Consider the following 22,710-nt stretch of genomic DNA (forward strand, 5'->3'; position numbering starts at 1 on the left):
AGACCTGTTCTCCACAAGCTCCTCTCCCCCAGAATTACAGAGTCTCTTGGTCAGGGCTAGCCACTGCCTGTCAGAGCCTCCGACAGTTTCAGGTAAAGTTTCTCTCTGGATCTTTTCCCACAGGGTGGTGGTGGGGGCTGTCCCCACTCTCTCCAGAGATTTACAGCCTCAGGCAGTCCTGCTCCCACCATGCTGTTTCTGAAGCCAGCACCTCTCTGATCCTCTCTCTCCGCAACAGGTGCTTGCAGCTCCTGCACCAGTACACAGCTGCCCTGACTCTGTGCAGTCAATAGTGCTGGTTTGGGCTGCAGTGGTGGCAGTTTCTCCACTTGGAGGGCCTGGGCTGCCTACTCCCGGGTTCCCTGCAGGTGGACAGACTCTTGCCCACACCCACACTGTCTGTGCTCTTGTCCGCGTACACACTCACCCACCCACTCTGCTGGATTTTCAAGTTGATTACTCTGTGGTTAGGCTGTAAGACCATTCTGGGTCTGGGAGCAAGTGGACATAGCTTCCAGTTGTTCTACAGCCATCTTGGATGTTTTTCAAGGTATCTTTTGATTTCTTCTTTGATCTCATTGTTAACCCATTCATTGTTTAATAACATTAGCTTCCATGTCTTTGTATATTTTTTAGTTTTCTTCTTGTTGATTGATTTCTAGTTTCATAGCACTGTAGATAGAGAAGATGGTTGATATGATTCCAATCTTCTTAAATTTATTAAGACTTGTTTTGTGTCCTAATATGTGGTCTATCCTAGAAAATGTTCCATGTGCACTTGAAGATTATGCATCTTCTGCTGCTTTAGAGTGACATGCTCTGAAGATATCAATTAAATCCATGAAAAATTATTGTGTCATTTAAGGCCACTGTCTCCTTGTTGATTTTCTGCCTGGAAGATCTATCTGTTGAGGTTAATGGGTATTAAAATCCCCTACTGTGACTGTATTTCTGTCAATATTTCCCTTAATGTCCATCAAGATTTGCTTTACATATTTAGGTGCTTCTAGGTTGGGTGTATAAATGTTTACAAGGGTTATATCCTCTTGTTGGATTGTTCCCTTTATCATTATGCAGTGTTTTTCTTTGCTTCTTACTATAGGCATGGTTTCAAAGTCTATTTTGTCATATGTAAGTATTGCTACCCCAGCTTTATTTTTCCTTTCCATTAGTATGAAATATCTTTTTCCATCTCTTTACTTTTAGTCTTTTTGTCTTTAAATCTGAGGTGGGTCTCTTGGAGACAGTATATATACATGGGTCTTATTTCTTATCCATTTAGCTACCCTATGTATTTTGGTTGGAGCATTTAAGCCATTTACATTTAAGGTGATTATTGAAAGATATGTATTTATTGCCATTTTATTTTTAAACTATTTTCCTCTGTTGTTGATGTTTTTGTTTTTCTTCTTCTTCTTCTTTCTTCATCTTCTTCGTCTTCATCTTCCTTCTTCGTCTTCCTTCTTCTTCTTCCTTCTTTCTTCTTCCTCTTCTTTCTTCTTCTTTCTTCTCCTCCTCCCTCCTCCTCCTCCTCCCTCCTCCTCCTCCTCCCTCCTCCTCCTTCTCCTTCCTTCTTCTTTCTTCCTTCTTCTTCTCCTTCTCTTCTTTCTCCTCCTTCCTCCTCCCTTCTTCCTCCTCCTTCCTCCCTGCTCCTGCCTCCACCCTCCTCCTCATCCTCCTCCTCTTCCTCCTCCTCCTCATTCTCCGTCTCCTCCTTTAGTACTGGTTTGGTGTTAACAAACTCCTTTACCTTCTTCTTGTCTGAGAAGCTTGCTATTTCTCCTTCAATTTTAAATGATTGCTTTGCTGAGTAAATTAGCCTTGGTTATAGGTCCTTGCTTTTCATCACCTTGAATATTTCATACCAGTCCCTTCTGGCCTGAAATGTTTCTGTTGAGAAATCAGATGACAGTCTAATTGGAGCTCCCTTGTAGGTAACTACCTGTTTTTCACCAGGCTTTTAGGATTCTCTCCTTGTCTTTAAACTTTGCCTTCTTACTTATGATGTGTCTCAGTGTAGGCTTCTTTGGGTCCATCTTGTTTAGGACTCTGTGCTTCCTGGACTTGTCTTTTTCCTTCACGAGATTAGGGGAATTTTGGTTATTATTTCTTCAAATAGGTTCTCTATCCTTTGCTCCCCCTCTTCTCCTTCTGGTATTCCCATGATGTGGATGTTGTTTTGCTTCATGTTGTCCCAAAGGTTTCTTAAGCTCTCCTCATTTTTTTAAAATTCTTTTTTCTTTTTTGCTTCTCTGCTTGGATGTTTTTCTACCTTGTCTTCCAAATCGCTGTTTGATCCTCTGCTTCATCTATCCTGTTTATTTCTTCCAGTGTATTATTTATTTCAGATATTGCATTCTTTATTTCTGACTGGTCCTTGTTTTTGGTTTCTATGTCTTTTCTCATGCTGTTGAGTGTTCTTATAATCATTACTCTAAACTATATGATAAATTGCTTGCCTCCATTTCATTTAGTTCTTTTTCTGGAGCATTCTCTTGTTTTTTTATTTGGGGCCTGTTTCTTTGTCTTCCCATTTTGGCTGCCTCTTTGTATTTTTTTTTCTATGTATTAGGTAGATTTGCAAAGACTCTGGTGCAGCCTATGTCAGATGCTGCCTGTGACTGGCCCTGGGCAACCTGTTTGGGCCTATTAGTGATCCATTGAATGTGGCTCCCTCTTCCTGCCCTGGGTGTGTGCAGAAAGAACCAAGCTGCACACTAAAGCCGGCTTTACCAGCACCAGGCCTAGGGGATGGTCAGCCCTAGTCTTAGAGCTCCCAGAGATCCACACTTACTGTTAGACTCAAACACTGAGATAGTTTCCAGCTGTACTTAGCAACCTGGCTTAAGCTTCACAGGGTGGGGCTCTTGCTTACCTCAGGCTGATGCCATTCAGAAAGGAGATCTCTGCCTGAGAAAGATAGCTCCTGCATTAATGGAGAATGACTCAGCACAGGGATCCTGGCAGCTGTTCCTTCAGTTCACTCCCCAGAGCCACCAACCCCAGACTCTCTTCACGTGTCTGTAGTCTACTCTGCCCTCTCTCATGGGAAGCCCAGGTAAGTGCCTGCAAATGAGATTTTGTGCGTTGGCCCCTCAAGAGGCTCTCTGTGTCTCCAGCCCTCTCTCCCTGGCAGACAGAAACCTCACTGCTTTTCACATCTGGATGTTATCTGGGTTCCTTTCTGGCTCTGATGCTGTAGGCTAGGGAGCTCAGCTTGGGGTTTAGAGCCCATACTTCTCAGAGGGAACTCCCCATCAGGCCATTGAAATACCCCTCCATAACTTCAGCTGCACCTTTATGGGAGCCCAACCAGCCTTTTTGTGTCTCGGCACTTCCTACCAGTCTTGTTGTGATGACGTGCATTCTTCCATATGTCCTTGGTTATAAGGCTTCTCTCTAGATAGTGTTCAGTTGATTATTCAGGATGATTTTTCTATTATTTAGTTGTAATTCCAGATTGGTACTGGGAGGAGGTTAGTGTAGCTTCTAGCTACTCTGCTGCCATCTTGAGTTTTGCACAGGCGTATTTTTGAAAGCAGTAATTCCTGGTGGCTAAAACATGCCATAAGAGGACATACATCACAAAAGGAAAGTATGGTGAACTTCTTTCTAAAACAAATCATTTTTCCTGTTGAACTGAACATTTGACTTCCTGGCACCACCCTCTAACCATCTAGACTCTAGTCATCTTTTATGCTTTCTATGGCATTACTCCATCCTCTTCTCTGATGTAATACTTATCTTAACAGCTATGACATTTTGGTCTGTGTGCTAGGCATTGTTATTATTGCTTTGAATACATTATCTCATTTATTGGGTTGGCCAAAAATTCAGTTGGTTTTTTTTCTGTAAGATGGCTGCAATAGCACTTAGTTGTCTTGAACTTCATTTGAAACAATTCTGTTAGATTGTGTTATGACAGCTGTCATATCAGTGTGCATTTTAAAAAACTGAATCAAAATTGGTCAGTTTTTGTGTAGCCATTTTAATATTGAGTATGGAAGAAAATACACATTTTCAGCATATTATGCTTTATTATTTCAAGAAAGGTAAAAACGCAACTGAAATGTAAGATAAAGACTTGTGCAGTGTATGGAGAAGGCGCTATGGCTGATTGAATGTTTCAAAAGTTGTTTGTGAAGTTTCGTGCTGGAGATTTCTCTCGGGATGATGCTCCATGGTCAGGTAGACCAGTTGAAGTTGATAGTGATCAAATCGAGACATTAATTGAGAAAAATCAACATTTTATCATGTGGGAGATAGCTGACATACTCAAAATATCCAAATCAATAAAGTTATTGGTGAAAATGAAAATGTGCCTTTCATTTTATGGAAAAAAAAATTAAACAGACTTTTTGGCCAATGCAGTACTTTGTGAGGAAAATTTGGCGAGGTCAGTACTATTACCCTCCTATTTTACATAAGGATACTGAGGTTTAAAGAGGTGAGGTATTTTGCCCAAAATCACATAGTCTAGAAGAATAGCTGTGATTTAACTCCTGGAATTTTTAACTGCACATCCCCTTCTTCTAACCATTTTGAATTATTGTCTAACTAGGCAGTAGATTAGAATATCTTGACAGTTCTACCTCCTTCCTACTGCTTAAATCCTCACTCTCTTCTCTCCATTCCCACTATCCTCCCTCTTATTCTGACCCACATTTCCTCTTGACTTTTTCAGTGTCTCCGCATTGTTCTTTCTTCCACCAGTCTCTTAATTTTAAAATCAAGCAGCTAAGAGCAAAAATATCATAATGTAACTCTTCTACTCACACACCTTCTGTACCATCTCTTTGCTCTCAAAGAAAGATGAAACTCCTTAGCTTTGAATTCTTTTTCTCCATCATGGAGCTTAGGGTTGTCAGTTGGAGCATTGTTCTCAAATAGGGACTAGAGTAGGGAGTTCTTATCTGAGGCCGAATGAAAGGGAAAGAACAGATAAAACTAAATCCCCTGTGGGAAAAACTAGGATCCAAAGCGGTCAGGAGAGTAATCAAGAAGAGGGCCAGTCCACTTGGTTATGGGCGTGCATTAGATTGATATGGAATTATTTTCTAGACTATCAGCTCTATTTGCTTTTACTTGCTAGTACCAGGGTGAAGAATAACTAGGTTATCCTGGTATAAAGGACTTGAGATGAAGTAGGCAGGCCTGGGAGTTGGGGTTTCTCACAATTAACACATTCCCAAAGCTCCCTTTCCCATTCCCAATAGTTAAGGCTAATAGGCCAGTGAGCATTTCACACAGATACCTCCTGCCTTCCCACTTTTTTGCCTTTTCTCTTACTATTTTTTTTGGGGGGGGGTGTAGAAAATAGCTTCCTTCTTTTTCACCTGCTGAAACCTTGCTTTTCCTTTAAAACTCAATTCAAGTAGCACCACATCCGTGAAGCCCTCCCAGACTTGCTTGGCTGGCAGTGATTATCTCCTCCTAAGGATCCTCACAACACTGTTTCTCCTTTTGTCCTTCACCTTGTAATGAAGATTTGTGACTTGACCTTTGATCTATTCAGATGCAGAGACCTACTTCTAACCTGTTTGATAACAGTGCGATGTTGCATCTTGAATCTACTTATAGTTGTTAGATCTTGTACAATGACTATTTCCCAGTGGTTCTGAACATGACCTGAGGTAACATATGTAAATTATGTAGCACTAACCCTGATTCTAAGTATAGATTGGAAACTAAGAGAGAACTTTAAGTCAGGATCCATAGACCACACACTCTGACTTAGAAATGAACTGGAAGAAACCTGTGTCCTTATACATAGAGGAGGCCTTGTTTAAACCGTTGGATCTGAATGCCTTTCACATATTAAGCTGTCTTGTAGTCAGGAAGCTGTGGATGTTTATTAGATTATCTCTTGATAGCCTCGAGGATGAACTGTCCTGGAAAGTCCAGAATGTGGGAGCCTGGCCTCTGGAAGACCTAGATATTTCATATCCAATACTGGGGCCACCAAGTCATCATCCTCTCATTCTCTCAGCAAACTGTTTTGTCTTTGCCTATACAATTTGCCATTAAACACAAAAAGACTATTCCACAACTAACTTCGAAGTCATCTCAGTCTCAGAACACTTCTGTCTCTGAGCCCAGCTTAGCTTCAGGGAGGTCATTCCTTTGAGCCTCTAAGCCAACCATATTCAGTATAACTTTGCCTCTAATTGTGCAGTGACCCTTCTCGACACTCAGGGGAAACTTCAGATAATCAGATTAGAAAGTGTCTCATTCCCATTCCCCTCTCCTTCCAATATGCCCTGCCATAATTTGGGTCACATGCTTGGTGTTTTGCATCATCTCCACAGATTCTTTTCCAAAGACTGCCCTAATTCCTAATGGGCCCATCAGCCTGCAGCTTGCATTTATATTCTGCATTCTTATTGTTCCCCATAGACTACACAGGGCTTTCCAGAGCCTTGACCAGACTCTCTTTTTGCATAGCCCTCCTGTGGCACGCTAAGCCAGACCCCCTCTGACATCTACAGTCTCTTATGGGGGGCAGGCATGGAGTTTGTTGATTTGGTTCAATGCACACTCTGCCAAGAGGCAGTTTTACCTGCCTTGGGACAGAGTTGGGCAGCAGTTGAACAGCTGTATAGCCCTAAATTTATATCAAGAGACCAGAAACAATATGGCTAAAGGTTTGGATGCTTTCTTACACTCAGTAATTGTTACCCTTGTGTTTCTCCAGACCCTGTGTTTTGGTACTAAGATTTCCCCTCTACTCCATTTCCATTTTTCATGTGATTTAGTATTTTCCTTATTAGCACAACTCAAGCTGGAATCAAGACTTCAAAATATTTCCACATCCAGATCCTCAGCCCCCATCAGTTTGTGCTGTGGTAGCTGATATGAGGTCACTTTACGTACAGAATGAAGTTATTTCACTAATGCACAGAGCATCAGACTTAAATGTCTATGTAGTGGTACCTATTATCTATTAATAACAGGAGTAACCCTTTGTATTGACATAGTGCCAAGAGCCCTAGACTATTTTGTAAATCCTTGAGCATATTAAAAGGAATATTTTAGTTGATGGTATATATGATTCCTCATTTCATAAACGCAAACACTGAGATATAAGCAGGCTCTCTCAGTGGAAGAGCATGCTTCAGGCCAAGATTAATATGTGATGGAATTTGAATGACAGCTCCCTAAGATACCCAAATCTTTGTCCCTATCTGAGCTCCTAGGGGTAGGGACTATGTCCCATTCATGTTAGTAACCTCAGGGACTTGTCCTATGCTAGTATATTGGGCATGGGAGGGAGGAGATCAGGCTTCACTTCTACCAGACCTGCATCTGAGTGCAGCTGTACTGCCTCCTTCCCATGTGAACCTTGTAAATTGAGTCAACCCCTCAGCCTTCATTTGGATATTGATATTTCCTCAGTACTAATAAAAATTTTTTGTTCTCAAACTATAACTGGTAGAGACTATTCTGAGGTCACTCTATTCTGTATTCCTGTGGGACTGGGGAGTAAAGAGTCAGCCTCTTCCCCTAATTACAGCTTTCTGAATTGAGACTTGGAATAGTTGGAAATTCAAGTGCAACCCTTCCCGCAGCAGCTCTGCCCCAAGCTAGTCTTTTACAGCTGGCTTTGGGCTCCATGAAATGCCTTAGAATTGGCCTCCCAAGAAAGCTTGTGCCTCATCCAGAAATATCAGTTAAAATGGAAAAAGTTAACAGGGCTTTAAAATCATCTCATTATACTCTACCCAGCCTTGCCCCCTGCCACCCTTCCAGAGGCATGCTTTGGGCTTACATGATTTTACCCAATAATACCTGGCAGTAAAGCTGAGGGGTAGGGGCTAAGCCTTGTGGCATCTACTGTTGCAGTGTTTGGTACACTGGGAAGTTTCCAGAGAGGAGGCCCCATCACTCTCTCTCCTTCTCTCCCTCCAACCCTCTCATGCTTTCTACCTTTTCAAATATAAGGTGATTTGTAGTTTAAGAAATTTTTGAAAATTCAAAACCACGTGGACCAACAGAACATTGATTGTATGTATGGTCTGTATTTGGCAGCTGTGATCCACCTCACTGAGGCAGTTTATGCCGTGTCACAATTGGAATTTCAGGGCCTGGCTATTTGAGATAACCAGAGGTACTCATTGGCAACTTGGGCAATGCCATTTTGCCAACTCTACATGTTTGTGTCACTATGATGCAGTTGCCCAGTGTTCCACTTTTTTCTTAAATGTCTGGTTTTTAAGAATCTCACCAGGTGTTTCAGTGTATACCTCTGGGTTTTCTGGGTAATGAACTGAAACCAAACACAATTAAGTGAGTCCAAAATGTGTCTTCTTTACCCCGCTTCTCTTCTAGCCCTGTACATGCAGCAAACCCATTCCCCTAACTTATGAGAAGTCCTTTGCTGCAGTGGGGAACCCATATTAGTCTTCAGCAAAATACAGCTGCTGCTGCACCTTTTTTCTCCACAGATGGTGGAAATAAAGCAGATCAGCATTATTCCCCATGGCAAGGAGATGAATGGCTTCTGCAGTTTTCAAGCCATTCACCATTTTTGGAAGGGGGTGAAAGGGCAGCTGTCAAGTGACACATCACACTCACATCTAAGAAAACCAACCTAGCAAAGCATTGGGAAGCATACATGTAGGTCATTATTTTCTAGAGATGATCCAGAGAAATTGCCTTCCCTCCCTCTTTGTCCATAATCATGCCTCTCAGTTTGTATAGGGACAGGAGTGGTGGCTTATTCAAGTATCAAAGGGAAAAAAGAATTTATGGAGGTTTTAGGAAAATGCTTTAGTACTGTGAGCTGGGAATTTGAAGTATGGAGGCTGACTTTTTAACAGGCATAGAAACATTTAAAAACCAGAATTAGTGTTGCCCTTTAGGGCAGTTACCCTCGAACTTTGCCCTGATTTCAACAATGTTGCCATAGAAAGCTCTTCTTCAGAGTTGCCTTCATAGCCTTTTTAAGAGAATTTCCTCCAGAGTGGCAAATCACTGTTTTTTGACCATAGATCACAGTCTTAGCAAGAGCCAAATGTTTGGAAAGGAGCAAGTGGGAGATTCAGGTGGAGAATCAGGATGCTAGCATTTTTCATCAGAAGCACAGAATGACCATGAAGTAAGGAGGCATGTTTTGTATGATTCATAATTTGAAAGGATGGGTATGATTTGGCAAATAATGGCTTGTAGTCATGAGGCAGGGAGAACTCCATGGTGGGTGACTGGGAGATAATACTTGGGTAAATGGAGGCACTGACCTACTTATTCTCATTTCCCTAATAGTCAAGCCTTCCTCCATCTCTGAACCGCTTCCTCTCATCTCCTTACTTTTTAGAACAAGGTCCTAGTCTTCTCACCCATACAACCTCATCTAACAAAAGCATATGTTACATATAGTATATATCATAATGATAAGTAAGGCCATGAGAAATCTCACTATATCTGTCCATGGGAGGAAGCTATGTGCAGAATTTTGGAGCAGGGAGGAAGACTGGGAGAATAATTAATCATCATGCTCCCAACTTGTGGTGTTCCTTCCTTTCCAAGTCTGACTTGTATAAATTTACTACCTTGAAAAGTGTGTTTCAAGGTCTCTCATCTACTTTTTACACTTTTAAAGTTTTTATTTATACCAAACTGATACATGTTCTTAGTAAAAAAAATAATCAGATCATTCTAAGAAACTTATTCCACCAATAACACTTTCTAGCTCCATCCCTCCCCAGCTCCCAGACCCCATTCACAAGAAACATCCACTTTCAGCCCTTCTAGCTTTTCTTTGCAGACATTTAAATACCATGCACATACTACTATTTCTGTATTTTTATATTTATTTATTGCAGATGAAAATACGTTTATTCTGTAAGATAAATTGCTTCAGCAAATAGATGAACATAAATTATAATTAATATAGGTATTACATTTAAGTGGATGTATTTAGGACTAAAAAGTTTTCTTCATAGTTTGAAAGATGTTGATGAAATTATAACCCATTAGTATGCCTATTAATCTCTCTTTCTGATAATCTACACATTTTTAAGTTCTTTTTTATTGGGGCAACATTGGTTTACAAAACCATATATGGTTTCAAGTGTACAACTAAATGAAATGTCATCTGCACACTCTACTGTGCACCCATCATCCCAAGCAAAGTGTCTTTCCCTCCCCATTTCTCCACCTCCACCTATGCCTCATTTTTCATTCTTAGATAGTATTATTAACTTCCTGTTATGATCCTTGGGAATTTGACATAATATTGGTTCCCATTATGGTTGTTCTTTCTGGATGCTGTTAGGCTCTTCTCTTTATTCCTGGTGCTCTACATAGGGCTTTATGGTGTGTGTGTGTGTGTGTGTGTGCGCGCGCACACACGAGCGCGTGCGTGTGTGTAGATTGACTGTGTCTTGAGACACTATCTTTTGGTTCTGATAAATTGTCCATTAATTTTTCTTTTAATTTTAATTTTGTATTAGGATTCAATTACAGTTGTGTCCCTTTTCTCCCCATCCCTCCTCTTTACCCCAGATGAACCCCCCTCCCTACCCCACCCTCCCCCTTGATTTTGTCCATGTGTCCTTTATAGTAGTTCCTGTAATACTCTCTCCTCACTGTCCCCTCCCCACTCCTCCCTAACCATTGTGAGATGGTTCTTAACTTCAATGTCTCTGGTTATATTTTGTTTCCTTTTTTCTTCTATTTATTATGTTCCAGTTAAAGGTGAGATCATATGGTATTTGTCCCTCACCATCTGGCTTATTTCACTTAACATGATGCTCTCCAGTTCCACCCATGCTGTTGCAAAGGGTATAAGCTCCTTCTTTCTCTCTGCTGCATAGAATTCCATTGTGTAAATATACCATAGTTTTTGGATCCACTCGTTTGCTGATGGGCACTTAGGTTGCTTCCAGTACTTGGCTATTGTAAATTGCGCTGCTATGAACATTGGGGTGCACAGGTTCTTTAGGATTGGTGTTTCATGGTTCTTAGGATATAATCCCAGCAGCGGAATTGCTGGGTCAAAGGGCAGTTCCATTTTTAGTTTTCTGAGGAAATTCCATACTGTTTTCCACAGTGGCCACACCAGTCTGCATTCCCACCAACAGTGCACTAGGGTTCCCTTTTCTCCACATCCTCTCCAACATTTGTTTGTGGATTTGTTTATGTTGACCACTCTAACCGATATGAGATGGTACCTCATTGTGGTTTTAATTTGCATCTCTCTGATGGCTAGTGATGCTGAGCATCTTTTCATGTGTCTCTGGGCCCTCTGTATGTCTTCCTTGGAGAAGTGTCTGCTCAAGTCCTTTGCCCATTTTTTAATGGGGTTGTTTGTCTTCCTGGAGTGGAGTCATGTGAGTTATTTTGGAGATCAGGCCCTTGTCTGAGGTATCATTAGAAAATATGTTTTCTCATACTGTTGGTTCTCTTTGTAATTTGGTGCTGTTTTCTTTAGCCATGTAGAAGCCTTTTATTGTGATGAGGTCCCATTTGTTTATTCTTTCCTTTATGTCCGTTGCTTCAGGGGACATGTCTGTAAGGATGTTGCTGCGTTGAATGTCTGAGATTTTCCTGCCAATGTTTTCCTTTAGGACTTTTATGGTATTATGACTTATGTTTAAGTCTTTTATCCATCTTGAGTTTATTTTTGTGTATGGAGTAAGTTGGTGATCGAGTTTCATTTTTTTGCACGTAGCTGTCCAGATCTCCCAACACCATCTGTTGAATAGGCTGTTTTTGCTCCATTTTATGCTCCTGCCTCCTTTGTCAAATATTAATTGACCGTAAAGACTTGGGTTTATTTCTGGGCTCTCTGTTCTGTTCCATTGGTCTATGTGCCTGTTTTTATGCCAGTACCAGGCTGTTTTGATTACAGTGGCCTTGTAATACAGTTTGATATCAGGTATTGTGATCCTTCCTGCTTTCTTCTTCTTTCTCAAAATTGCCGTAGCTATTCAGGGTCGTTTATGGTTCCATATGAATTTCTGAAATGTTTGTTCTATATCTGTGAAATATGTCATGGCTTCTAATAGGGATTGCATTGAATCTATAAATTGCTTTGGGTAGTATGGCCATTTTGATGATGTTAATTCTTCCAATCCATGAGCATGGTACATGCTTCCATTTGTTTCTGTCTTCCTTAATTTCTTTCATCAGTGTTGTGTAGTTTTCTGAGTACAGGTCTTTTACCTCCTTCGTTAGGTTTATTCCTAGGTACTTTATTTTTCTTGTTGCTATATCAAATGGGATTTTTTTCCTGATTTCTGTTTCTGCAGTTTTGTTGTTGGTATACAGGAATGCCTTTGATTTCTGAGTATTGACTTTGTATCCAGGTGTTTTGCCAAATTAATTTATTAGGTCAAGCAGTTTTTTGGTGGAGTCTATAGAATTTTCCATGTACACTATCATGTCATCTGCAAACAGTGACATTTTCATTTCCTCCTTTCCAATTTTGATGTCTTTTATTGCTTTTTCTTGTCTGATTGCTGTGGCTAGGACTTCCAGTACTGTGTTGAATAGGAGTGGTGGGAGAGGCCATCCTTGTCTTGTTCCTGATATTAGTGGGAAGGCTCTAAGTTTTTGTCCATTGAGTATGATGTTGGCTGTAGGTGTCTCATATGTGGACTTTATTATGTTGAGGAAAGCTCCCTCTATTCCCACTTTGCTGAGTGTTTTTATCAGAAATGGGTGCTGTATCTTATCAAATGCTTTTTCTGCATCTATTGATATGATCATGTGATTTTTGTCTTTGTTGTTCTTTATGTGGTGTATTATATATTTTGTTTTGCAAATATTGTACCACCCTTGCATCCCTGGGATGAATCCCAATTGGTCATGGTGTATGATCTTTTTAATGTATTGCTGGATGCGCTTTGCCAATATTTTGTTGAGAATTTTAGCGTCTATGTTCGTCAGTGATATTGGCCTGAAGTTTTCTTTCTTCGTTGTGTCTTTATCTGGTTTTGGGATTAGGATGATGCTGGCTTCATAAAAAGAGTTTGGGAGTCTTCCGTCAGTTTGGATTTTTTCGAATAGTCTGTGAAAAATAGGGGTTAGCTCTTCCTTAAATGCTTTGTAGAATTCTCCTGTGAAACCATGTGGTCCAGGACTTTTGTGTGTTGGGAGTTTTTTGATGACTGCTTCAGTTTCGTCTGCTGTTATTGGTGTGTTCAGGTTTTCTGCTTCTTCTTCATTCAGTTTTGGAAGATTATATTTTTCTAGAAATCTGTCCATTTCACCTAGGTTTTCAAATTTCTTGGCATACAGTTCTTCGTAGTAATTTGTTATAATCCTTTGTATTTCTGTGATATCAGTTGTAATCTCTCCTCTTTCATTTCTAATTGCGTTTGTTTGGATCCTCTCTCTTTTTTTCTTGATGAGCCTACTTAAAGGCTTGTCGATTTTGTTTATCTTTTCAGAGAACTAGCTCCTGGATTCATTGATCCTTAGAATTGTGCTTTTAGTCTCTATGTCATTTAACTCCGCTCTGATCTTGGTTATTTCCTTCCTTCTGCTTGCTCTGGGCTGTCTTTGTTGTTGCTCCTCGAGTTCTTGTAGGCATAGGGTTAGGTTGTTTGTTTGAAATGTTTCTATCATTTTAAGGTAGGCCTGTATTGCTATGAACTTCCCTCTCAGGACTGCCTTTGCTGTGTCCCATAGGTTTTGGGTTGTTGTGAGTTCATTTTCATTAGTTTCCAGCAAGTTTTTGATCTCTTCCTTAATCTCATTCTTCACCTATTCATTGTTTTATAGCATGCTATTCAATCTCAATGATTTTGAGTGTTTTGAGGTTTTTTCCTTTGGTTGGTTTCTAGTTTCAGTGCCTTATGGTCAGAGAAAATGGTTGAGATGATTTCAATTTTCTTGAATTTGTTGAGGCTTGTTTTGTGTCCTATTGTGTGGTCTGTCTTTGAAAATATTCCATGTGCATTTGAAAATAATGTGTATTTTGCTTCTTTGGGATATAGGCCTCTGTATATATCAGTTAAGTGCATTTGATCTAGGACATTGTTCCGTGCTGCTATGTCTTTGTTGATATTTTGTTTGGAAGATCTGTCCATTTTTGACAGTGGGGTGTTAAAATCCCCTACTATAATTGTGTTGCTCTCAATATCTTTCTTGAAATCCTCCAAGATTTTCTTAATGTATTTGGGTGCTCCTATGTTGGGTGCATATATATTTACAATGTTTATGTCTTCTTGGTGGATTCTTCCTTTGAGTATTATGAAGTGAACTTTGGGTCTCTCTTTATGGCCCTTCTTTGGAAGTCTATTTTGTCTGATATGAGTATTGCTACCCCTGCTTTTTTTTCCTGTCCGTTAGCTTGGAAAATTTGTTTCCAGCCCTTAAATTTCAGTCTGTGTAAGTCTTTTGTCCTGAGATGGGTCTCTTGTAGGCAGCATATGTGTGGGTCATGTTTTCTTATCCATTCAGCTATTCTATGTCTTTTGATTGGAGCATTTAATCCATTTACATTTAAGGTTATTATTGATAGGTAGTTATTCATTGCCATTTTTCGTACCTGTGTCCCTTTCTCTCTCTCTCTCTGTTCTTTCCTTTCCTTAAAGCAGTCCCTTTAGCATCTCTTGTAGAGCTGGTTTGGCAGAGGTGTATTCTTTTAGACTTCTTTTGTCTGGGAAGCTCATTATTTGGCCTTTCATCTTTATTGAGAGCGTTGCTGGGTAAAGTAGTCTTGGTTACAGGCCTCTGGTTCTCATTCCTTGGAATATTTTTTGCCATTCTCTTCTGGCTTGGAGCGTTTCCATTGGGAAGTCAGTTGCTAACCTTATTGGGGCTCCCTTGTATGTTACTTCCTTTTTTTCCCTTCCTGCCTTTAAGATCCTCTCTTTGTCTTGGAATTTTGCCATTTTAATTATGATGTGTCTTCAAGTGGGCCTCTTTGGGTTCCTCTTGATTGGGACTCTCAGTGTCTCCTGGATTTGTGTGGCTTTTTCTCTCATCAGATTAGGAAAATTTTCCATCATTACTTTTTCAAACAGGTTTTCTATCCGTTGCTCCTCTTCTTCTCCTTCTTACCAGAATCCCTATTATATGAATGTTATTATGTTTCATGTTGTCCTGCATTTCCCTTAATCCCTCTTCATTCTTTCTGAGCCTCTTTTCCTTTTCTTGCTTTTTCTCGGTGTTTTTTTCACCTTGTCCTCCAGCTCGCTGATCCGAACCTCTGCTTCACTGAGCCTGCTTTTGATTCCTTCTACTGTGTTCTTCAGTTCAGAAATTGTATTCTTCATTTCCTCTTGGCCCTTGTTGATAGTTTCTGTTTCCTTTTTCATGTAGATATAGTTTGCAGTTAGTTCATTGTAGCTTCCCTGTAGTTTCTGGTAATTCTCTGTGAGCTCATTTAACTTCCTGATAACCAATTCTTTGAACTCAATATCTGATAGTTGTCTTGCCTCTATTTCATTTAGTGTTCTTTCTGAGGCTTACTCCTTTCCTTTCATTTGCGGATTGTTTCTTTGTCTTCTCATTATTTGTGAGACTCTTCTTGTTAGCCTCTTCTTCTTAAATTGTGTGTTCTGACTCTCTGGGTTTATGGTGTGAACCTCTGTGGTAGAATACCTGTGAGATTCAATTGGTGCAGTCTCTTTAATCTCTAATCCTCGCTGGTCTTGCGCTGTCGTTTATGTTGGCTCTCTCTCTGTCTTTGGGTTTTGATTGTTGTTGGGTCTTTCTTTGGTGGGTCCTTCCCTTCAGCTGGTTAACTGAGGGTTACTCTGTCCACCACATCTTGTATTCTGTTGTGCAGGTTTGGACAGGTTGTGTTGAAGCTGATTCTTCTGTGTGTACAAGGTTTTGTGGCTTCTCTTTCACTCTTGTTCAGTTGTTTGTTGTGGGTAATTTCTCCACCATTTACTTGTATTTCCAGATCGGTCCTGGATTGAGGTTAGTGTGGCTTCCACTCCCTCCTTCACCTTCTTCCGTTGTTATTTGTTGGTGGTTCCTTTGTTGTTGGGTTTCCTCTTCCTGCAGGTGTACTGGTCTTCACAGCTCACACCTTGCAAGTTCTCTGGAGTAGCAAAATGAAATTTGTCTCACTGTCTCTGTTGTTAGGATGACTCCTGTTTGGATCTAACTCTGGTCTTTCAACAGCTCCAGGTTTTATTGTCTCACCTGTGGGAAAAGAAGAAGGAAAAAAGGGAAGGAAGGAGGGAAGAAGGAATAAAAAAGGAAAGAAAGGAAGGAAGGATGGAAGAGGGAATTTTTATTTTATTTATTTTTGAAATTAATTAATTTATTTTTATTCAGTTACAATTGTCTGCATTTTATCCCCATCCCTCGACCCTCCCCCACCTCTACCCTCCCCCTTGATTTTGTCCTTTTGTCCTTTACAGTAGCTCCTATAGACTCCTCTCCCCACTGTCTCCTCCCCCTCCCCCCTGGCTATTGTTAGATTGTTCTTAATTTCAGTGTCTCTGGTTATATTTTCTTTGCTTTTTTCTTTTGTTGATTCTGTTCCAGTTAAAGGTGAGATCATATGGTATTTGTCCCTCACCGCCTGACTTATTTCACTTAGCATAATGCTCTCCAGTTCCATCCATGCTGTTGTAAAGGGTATAAGCTCCTTCTTTCTCTCTGCTGCGTAGAATTCCATTGTGTAAATGTGCCATAGTTTCTTGATCCACTCCTTTACTGAAGGGCACTTAGGTTGCTTCCAGCACTTGGCTATTGTAAATTGGGCTGCTATGAGCATTGGGGTGTATAGGTTCTTTTGGATTGGTGTTTCAGGGTTCTTAGGGTATAATCCCAGCAGCAGAATTTCTGGGTCAAAAGGCAGTTCCATTTTTAGTTTTGAGGAAATTCCATACTGATTTCCACAGTGGCTGCACCAGTCTGCATTCCCACCAACAGTGCATTAGGGTTCCCTTTTCTCCGCATCCTCTCCAACAGTTCTTTGTTGATTTGTTTATAATAGCCATTCTGACTGGTTTGAGGTGGTATCTCATTGTGGTTTTAATTTGCGTCTCTCTGATGGCTAGTGATGCTGAGCATCTTTTCATATGTCTCTGGGCCCTCTGTATGTCTTCCTTGGAGAAGTGTCTGTTCAAGTCTTTTGCCCATTTTTTAAATGGGCTTTTTGTCTTCCTGGAGTGGAGTTGTGTGAGTTCTTTATATATTTTGGAGATCAAACCCTTGTTCGAGTTATCATTGGCAAATATGTTTTCCCATACAGTTGGTTCTCTTTTCATTTAATGCTGTTTTCTTTAGCCATGCAGAAGCTTTTTGATGTGATGAGGTCCGATATCTTTATTCTTTCCTTTGTGTCTCTTGCTTTAGGGAACATATCAGTGAAGATGTTGCTGCATGGAATGTCTGAGATGTTCTTGCCGATGTTTTCCCCTAGGACTTTTATGGTGTCATGACTTATAGTTAAGTCTTTTATCCACCTTGAATTAATGTTTGTATATGGTGTAAAGAATGTTTTTGAAAGTTCCAGTGCCATCATCCAGGGAAAATGCAGATTCAGGCATGGGGACTTAGATAAGAAGAACCTCAGGAAGACGTTCAGGAAGAAGCAAACTTTTACTTGTGACTTTGCAGACAAAGGGACCAGAAAGTGCCAATGCCTTGCATTTCTGTAAACAATTTTGGTATGTTTAGAGAACAAGAATACTATACAGTACATGGAACATTGTGAAGAGGGAGAGAGTTTTCAGATGAGATCAGAGAGGGTGGCAGTCGCTAGATTATGTAGGCTCTTAGAAGCCCTGTGAAGAAGTTCAACTTGTGTTCTAAGTGGATTGGAAAGCCATTGGAAAGTTGTAATCAAGGAAGTCATTGATGCAATCTATATTTTAGAAAGATCATTGTGGTGGAGGGTGGTCTGCAGCAATGTAAGACTAGAAACAGCAGGACCAATATATGAAGCTATTTCTGTAATCCAGGTGAGAAATGATGGTGGCTTGGAATTAGTGAATAGTACAGGAAACAGGGAAGAGCTTTGTGGTAGAACCCACAGCAATGGTTAGTGGATTGTATAAGAGGGGGAAGTTTGTTGTGATCCTAGATCTGTATGGTTGTCTCTTGACTGGTTCCCAAATTACTGAGATATTATACTTCTGAAACCTGTAGGATTAAATAAGTGCCTCCTATAATTGATGTAATAGGAATTTACTGATAATTAAATCCTGTACAGTAAGAACAGATGGAGAAGCATATTGTATTGGTGATCTCATCCAGTCTCCCAGTCTGGTGGCTTTAAATACCATCTATATGCTAATGACTCCCGCATTTCTATCTTCAACTTGAACCTCCTCCCTCATCTTCAGGCTCATATACCCAAACTGCTCACTTCCCATCAAAATGTAACATATCTGAAGACAAACTCCTGATCTTTTCTCCCAATCTGTAAACCTTGCAGTCTTTCTTATCTCAGGGCAGCTCTCTTTTTTTTCAGTTCTTCAAGCAAAACCCTTGGAGTTGTCCTTAGTCTATTCTCTCCCTCTGTTGCATACACTATATAAAATCTTTCAGGAAATCCTACACTCAAAATATATTCCAAATTGACCACTTCTCACTGACCTCCACTGCCACCAGCATCATTTAAGCTGCCACTATCTCTCCTCTGTATTACTGCAAAAGAATATTAATTGCTCGTGCCACTTTGGCCTTGCCTCCTACATTCTATTCTCAATATATCATCCAGAGTGATCTTTAGAAAATAGAACTTAGATCCCATTACAGCTCTGTACAATGTACTCCAGTGGTTCTTAGTTTTCCTCAGTATGAAAGTCAAAAGCCCTTCATGATCTCATTCTCTGACCTCAGCTCCTAATCAGAGTATTAGGGCATACTTTTCTTAAGAGGCTCCATACAGAGGAAGGTTTCTTACAAAACATCTTTAATCGATTGAGTTTTAGTTCTTCTCCCAAAACATACACAAAATAAAAGACATAATGGTCCTGCATTTTGGCTACAAATATTTCCGTAAACAGAGCATGTTCTTTCAAGGAGTTCAAATGACAAGTGAAATGAGCCAAAATTCACAGGATAGACAGTGGTAGGGGGCAGCATACTGGAGTTGTATCCCAGAATCCTTGGCCAAAGAAAATGTACACAAAAGTATTACCAAATTCCCTTTCCCCTCTTCTGATCATTCTGTTTATTCTATCTTGTTTAGATTGATGAGTCTTATGTGACATCTTGTAACATTTCACTTATTGCTGCTAATTTTTATTAGTTTATAAATATGGGCTACTATTTTCTTAATATTTTGAGAAAAAAAGAGAAATCTTTTGACTAATTATAAGTATATTATTTTCCTACTATTATCATCACTGAGTTTTCTTATAATTATCCTTTGTTCATCCTTTCAATAGTAACTTGTGTACCTCACTTGCTGCTTGGGAGGGCATGTTGAGTTGGATATTCTGAGAGAAAGGCAGAAGCCTGGGGCAGGGTGCATTAGTGACCACATTTGTCTCTTCCTTCAAAATATGGTGTTACATAGGCAGTATATATTTAGCTTCAAAAATTGGTAGAATGTGGTCAAATTTGGAATAAATGATATTTGAGGTATAACACAAAGAAATACTTTGTGTTTAGGTCATTATAGCAATTGTGTTGACATTACTGGGTCTTAATGGCTAAAACTTAAGGACAAATTCATGCCAATGTCCATAATTAAGAAATAATAGTCAAATAGATTCACTGTTTTTGACCTATACTTTTATGGTACAGTATAATCATTTTTTAAATGAAAATGGGCATAATTTTTTCTGATTATAAATTTAAAACCATTCAGATGATACAGGAAAGTCTAAAGGAAAAACAAAAATTATAATTTCTCTTGTCAGAGATAGCTATTCTTAATACTTCAATGTATTGTTACTAGGTTTTCTTAGTGCCTTTTTATATAAGTATAAACCTAAAGTGAGAGCATAACTCTACATGCTATTTTATTTTATAACCTCATTTCTGGTCAACAACATATTACAAACATTTTTATGATAGAATATATGGATCTAAATAACCCCTTTTAAAGGCTACATAATAAATGAGGGATCCTCAACCTCCGGGCCGGGTTGTAGACTGGTACCAGTCTGTGCCTGTTAGGAAATGGACCTCACAGTAGGAGGAGAGCTTGAATGTAATCCACTTGAATGAACCCGAAACCATCACTCCCCCCTCCCCATCTGTGCAAAACTTGTCTCCCATGAAACTGGTCCCTGGTGCCAAAAAGGTTGGGGACTACTGTAATAAATGATAAAGATGCCTTTTGTTTTTCCTAAAAATATACTAGGCAAAATGAATCCAGGCTTGCCTTAAAGATTTAAAAGGCATGCAATTTAAGAACTATAAGGACATTTTATTTTACTGACATATACTGTCAACCATTTTTAACTAAAAAGACCTTCAAACATTATTAGCAAAATATAGCAATAGTCTTAGTTACTGAATACACTAATTTGTTTCTGTGGCAACTGCAACAAATATTTATTGAACACTTTCTAAGTGCCAGCATTGATCTAGGTACTGAGGATACTTTGGTGAATTAGGTGTGTGAGATCTCTGCTCACAAAGAGTTTATGTTCTGAAGGGTTGGAAAGAGATAATCAACTAATAATAAATAAGAAAAATATCAGATATTAAAGCATCCTTGATATTATGTTTTCATGGTAGCATTTAAACTGACATTTTGGTCCTGAATTCTGCAGATTGAATCAAATCATATGCTATAATTATATTTTCAGGTTTGAAGACAGTGAAAAACAAATCAATTATGAGTCATTTTTCTCTGCCCTGAACTGGAGAACAAATCAGTTGCCTGAATTAATAAAAGTATCACCCTTGAAAGAGGTAAAATTAACACCTATTTTAAAAAGCAGCTGTGCTACCTTTGTTGCATTTTTAATATTATTTACCTTAAAGTTATTTTTTCATGTAAAGTATTAACATCCATGTTTATGGAAAGAGCACTTATGTATTTCTGGGTATTTGTGTTAAAGGCTAATTCACTTTCCATGCTGAGTGAACATCTGTTCTATAAGCGCATGGCTTTTCTTATGCAGCTGAATTTTTTTTGACCTCAGTCACATCCAATTACATGGAAGATAGAATAATAGGTTACAGTTATAAATAGATAAAAACACTGTTATCAAGGGATTCTGGTAACATCACATTAACCACAAGAGCAAATCTCAAATGGTGAATATGTTAATTCCCCAGTGTATCTATGGCTGTGCACACAGGTTTGCCTTGGTCAAACAATACAGTATGGGGATGTACATTTCACAGTGGTGCCAAATTTAAAATAAAAATTTAGTAGAAAAATGCTTTGTTAGGGAAAACAAAGTTCATGTGATCAGATGGTGCTCTCAACATTGTGGAATTGTCTGAATTCTCTAGGATCTGTTTGGACCAATTGTCTTCTAAGGAGTGGGTGGGTGGGTGGTGGTTTGTTTATATTTTAACATGCTCCAGAAATTGATTTTCTTGGGAAAGTCCCTTGATAAAGCAAATGTCATGGGTTTATACTCCCGGAAAGGAGGCATTTATTCTTCCTGGTCTTTGCTGACCAGCTCATTCTGGCCTGAACTGGTCTATTGCCCTTGGGGAGTTCCCTCAGGCATGCAGCTACTCTGGAGTGTCAGGCAGCCTTAGAACTTCCAGATGATTGGGAGACAGTGGTGGCCTTTGGAGTCAAACAGAACTGGGGGTGAATTCTGGCTCCATCATTTTCTTAACTTGCTCATTTATAAATTTTATTCTTAGACAAACATGATTAAATATCCATTCTCAGCATGTTCTATGCTCTGTGCTGGGCATAGCAATCCTAGGATGTAGGTATTTTAGAATTCCCATTTTAGGGATGAGGAAGTTAGAGAAACAGCAGGGGTCTGATAGAGTCAGAAGTTTAACTCAGGTCTGTTTGCCTGCAAATAAAAATAAAAAATATTTCAAGTATATAAGGTCTGTCCAGAAGGTATCCAACTATGTACTATGAAAAATAGAGGCATTTATTGAAAAAGATACAAAAAACATTATACATAGGACAATGATGCCTCAGTCCTCTTCAAAATAGGCACCTTGGGACCTCATACAGTTCTCCCAATTGACATCAGCTGCCCCATGATATTTTCCTAAATCTCATCAATAGTGTGAAATCTTTTCCCTGTCAAAGGTGATTTTAGTTTTGGGAAGAGCCAGAAGATACAGGGTGCCAAATCTGGGCTGTAGAGGGGCTGAGTCACCTGGATGATTTGATGTTTTGCCAAAAAGCTGCACAAAATGTGGTGCATGAGTAGGCACATTGTCATGATGAAGCTGCCAATCACCAGTTGCACATAGCCGCAGCCTTCGGAGTCATCTGAATAGTTTCTGCAGAAGAATGTTCAAGCTTAACACAAAATTTGATGCAGATTTGTTGCTCTACACACTCAGTCATTTTGAATGTGACGGCCACACAGTACACATGCTCACTCAACAGTATCTACCACCCCCACTGACTAGTACAGTGAAGTCGTCATTGTGTGCATTGTTTGCACATGCACATTCCAGTCCACTCTCCTTGGGTACCAGGTCACGTCAGTGTTGCACAAACCGTTCTCACTATATTGACAATGGCTGCACTTTTTCTGAACAGATCTCATAATTATTATCAAAAATATTGGATTTAATAAACTAAAATCCAAGATACCATCACAAAAAAATTAATACTGTCATTTGGTATCCTTTTAATTTTTATCCATGTAAATATTTAATTTTTATGTATAA

The 22,710-nt window shown here is 39.5% G+C and overlaps 1 protein-coding gene across 6 annotated transcripts in view; it reads left to right on the top strand.

Moving 5' to 3' along the window:
• EFHC2 (EF-hand domain containing 2) overlaps positions 1-22,710 on the top strand; it is a 328,021-nt gene that overhangs the window by 190,691 nt on the left and 114,620 nt on the right. For all 6 annotated transcript variants that reach the window (XR_008426009.1, XR_008426008.1, XM_053917521.1 and 3 more), the window contains one exon: positions 20,688-20,793. Coding sequence is in view for 4 of the 6 variants with exons in the window: in XM_053917521.1 (XP_053773496.1) it covers positions 20,688-20,793 (106 nt within the window). In the remaining 2 variants the exon portion in view is untranslated. The remainder of the gene's footprint in view (positions 1-20,687; positions 20,794-22,710) is intronic.

The sequence above is a fragment of the Desmodus rotundus genome, chromosome X (assembly GCF_022682495.2).
Source record: "Desmodus rotundus isolate HL8 chromosome X, HLdesRot8A.1, whole genome shotgun sequence".
NCBI classification, from domain to species: domain Eukaryota; kingdom Metazoa; phylum Chordata; class Mammalia; order Chiroptera; family Phyllostomidae; genus Desmodus; species Desmodus rotundus.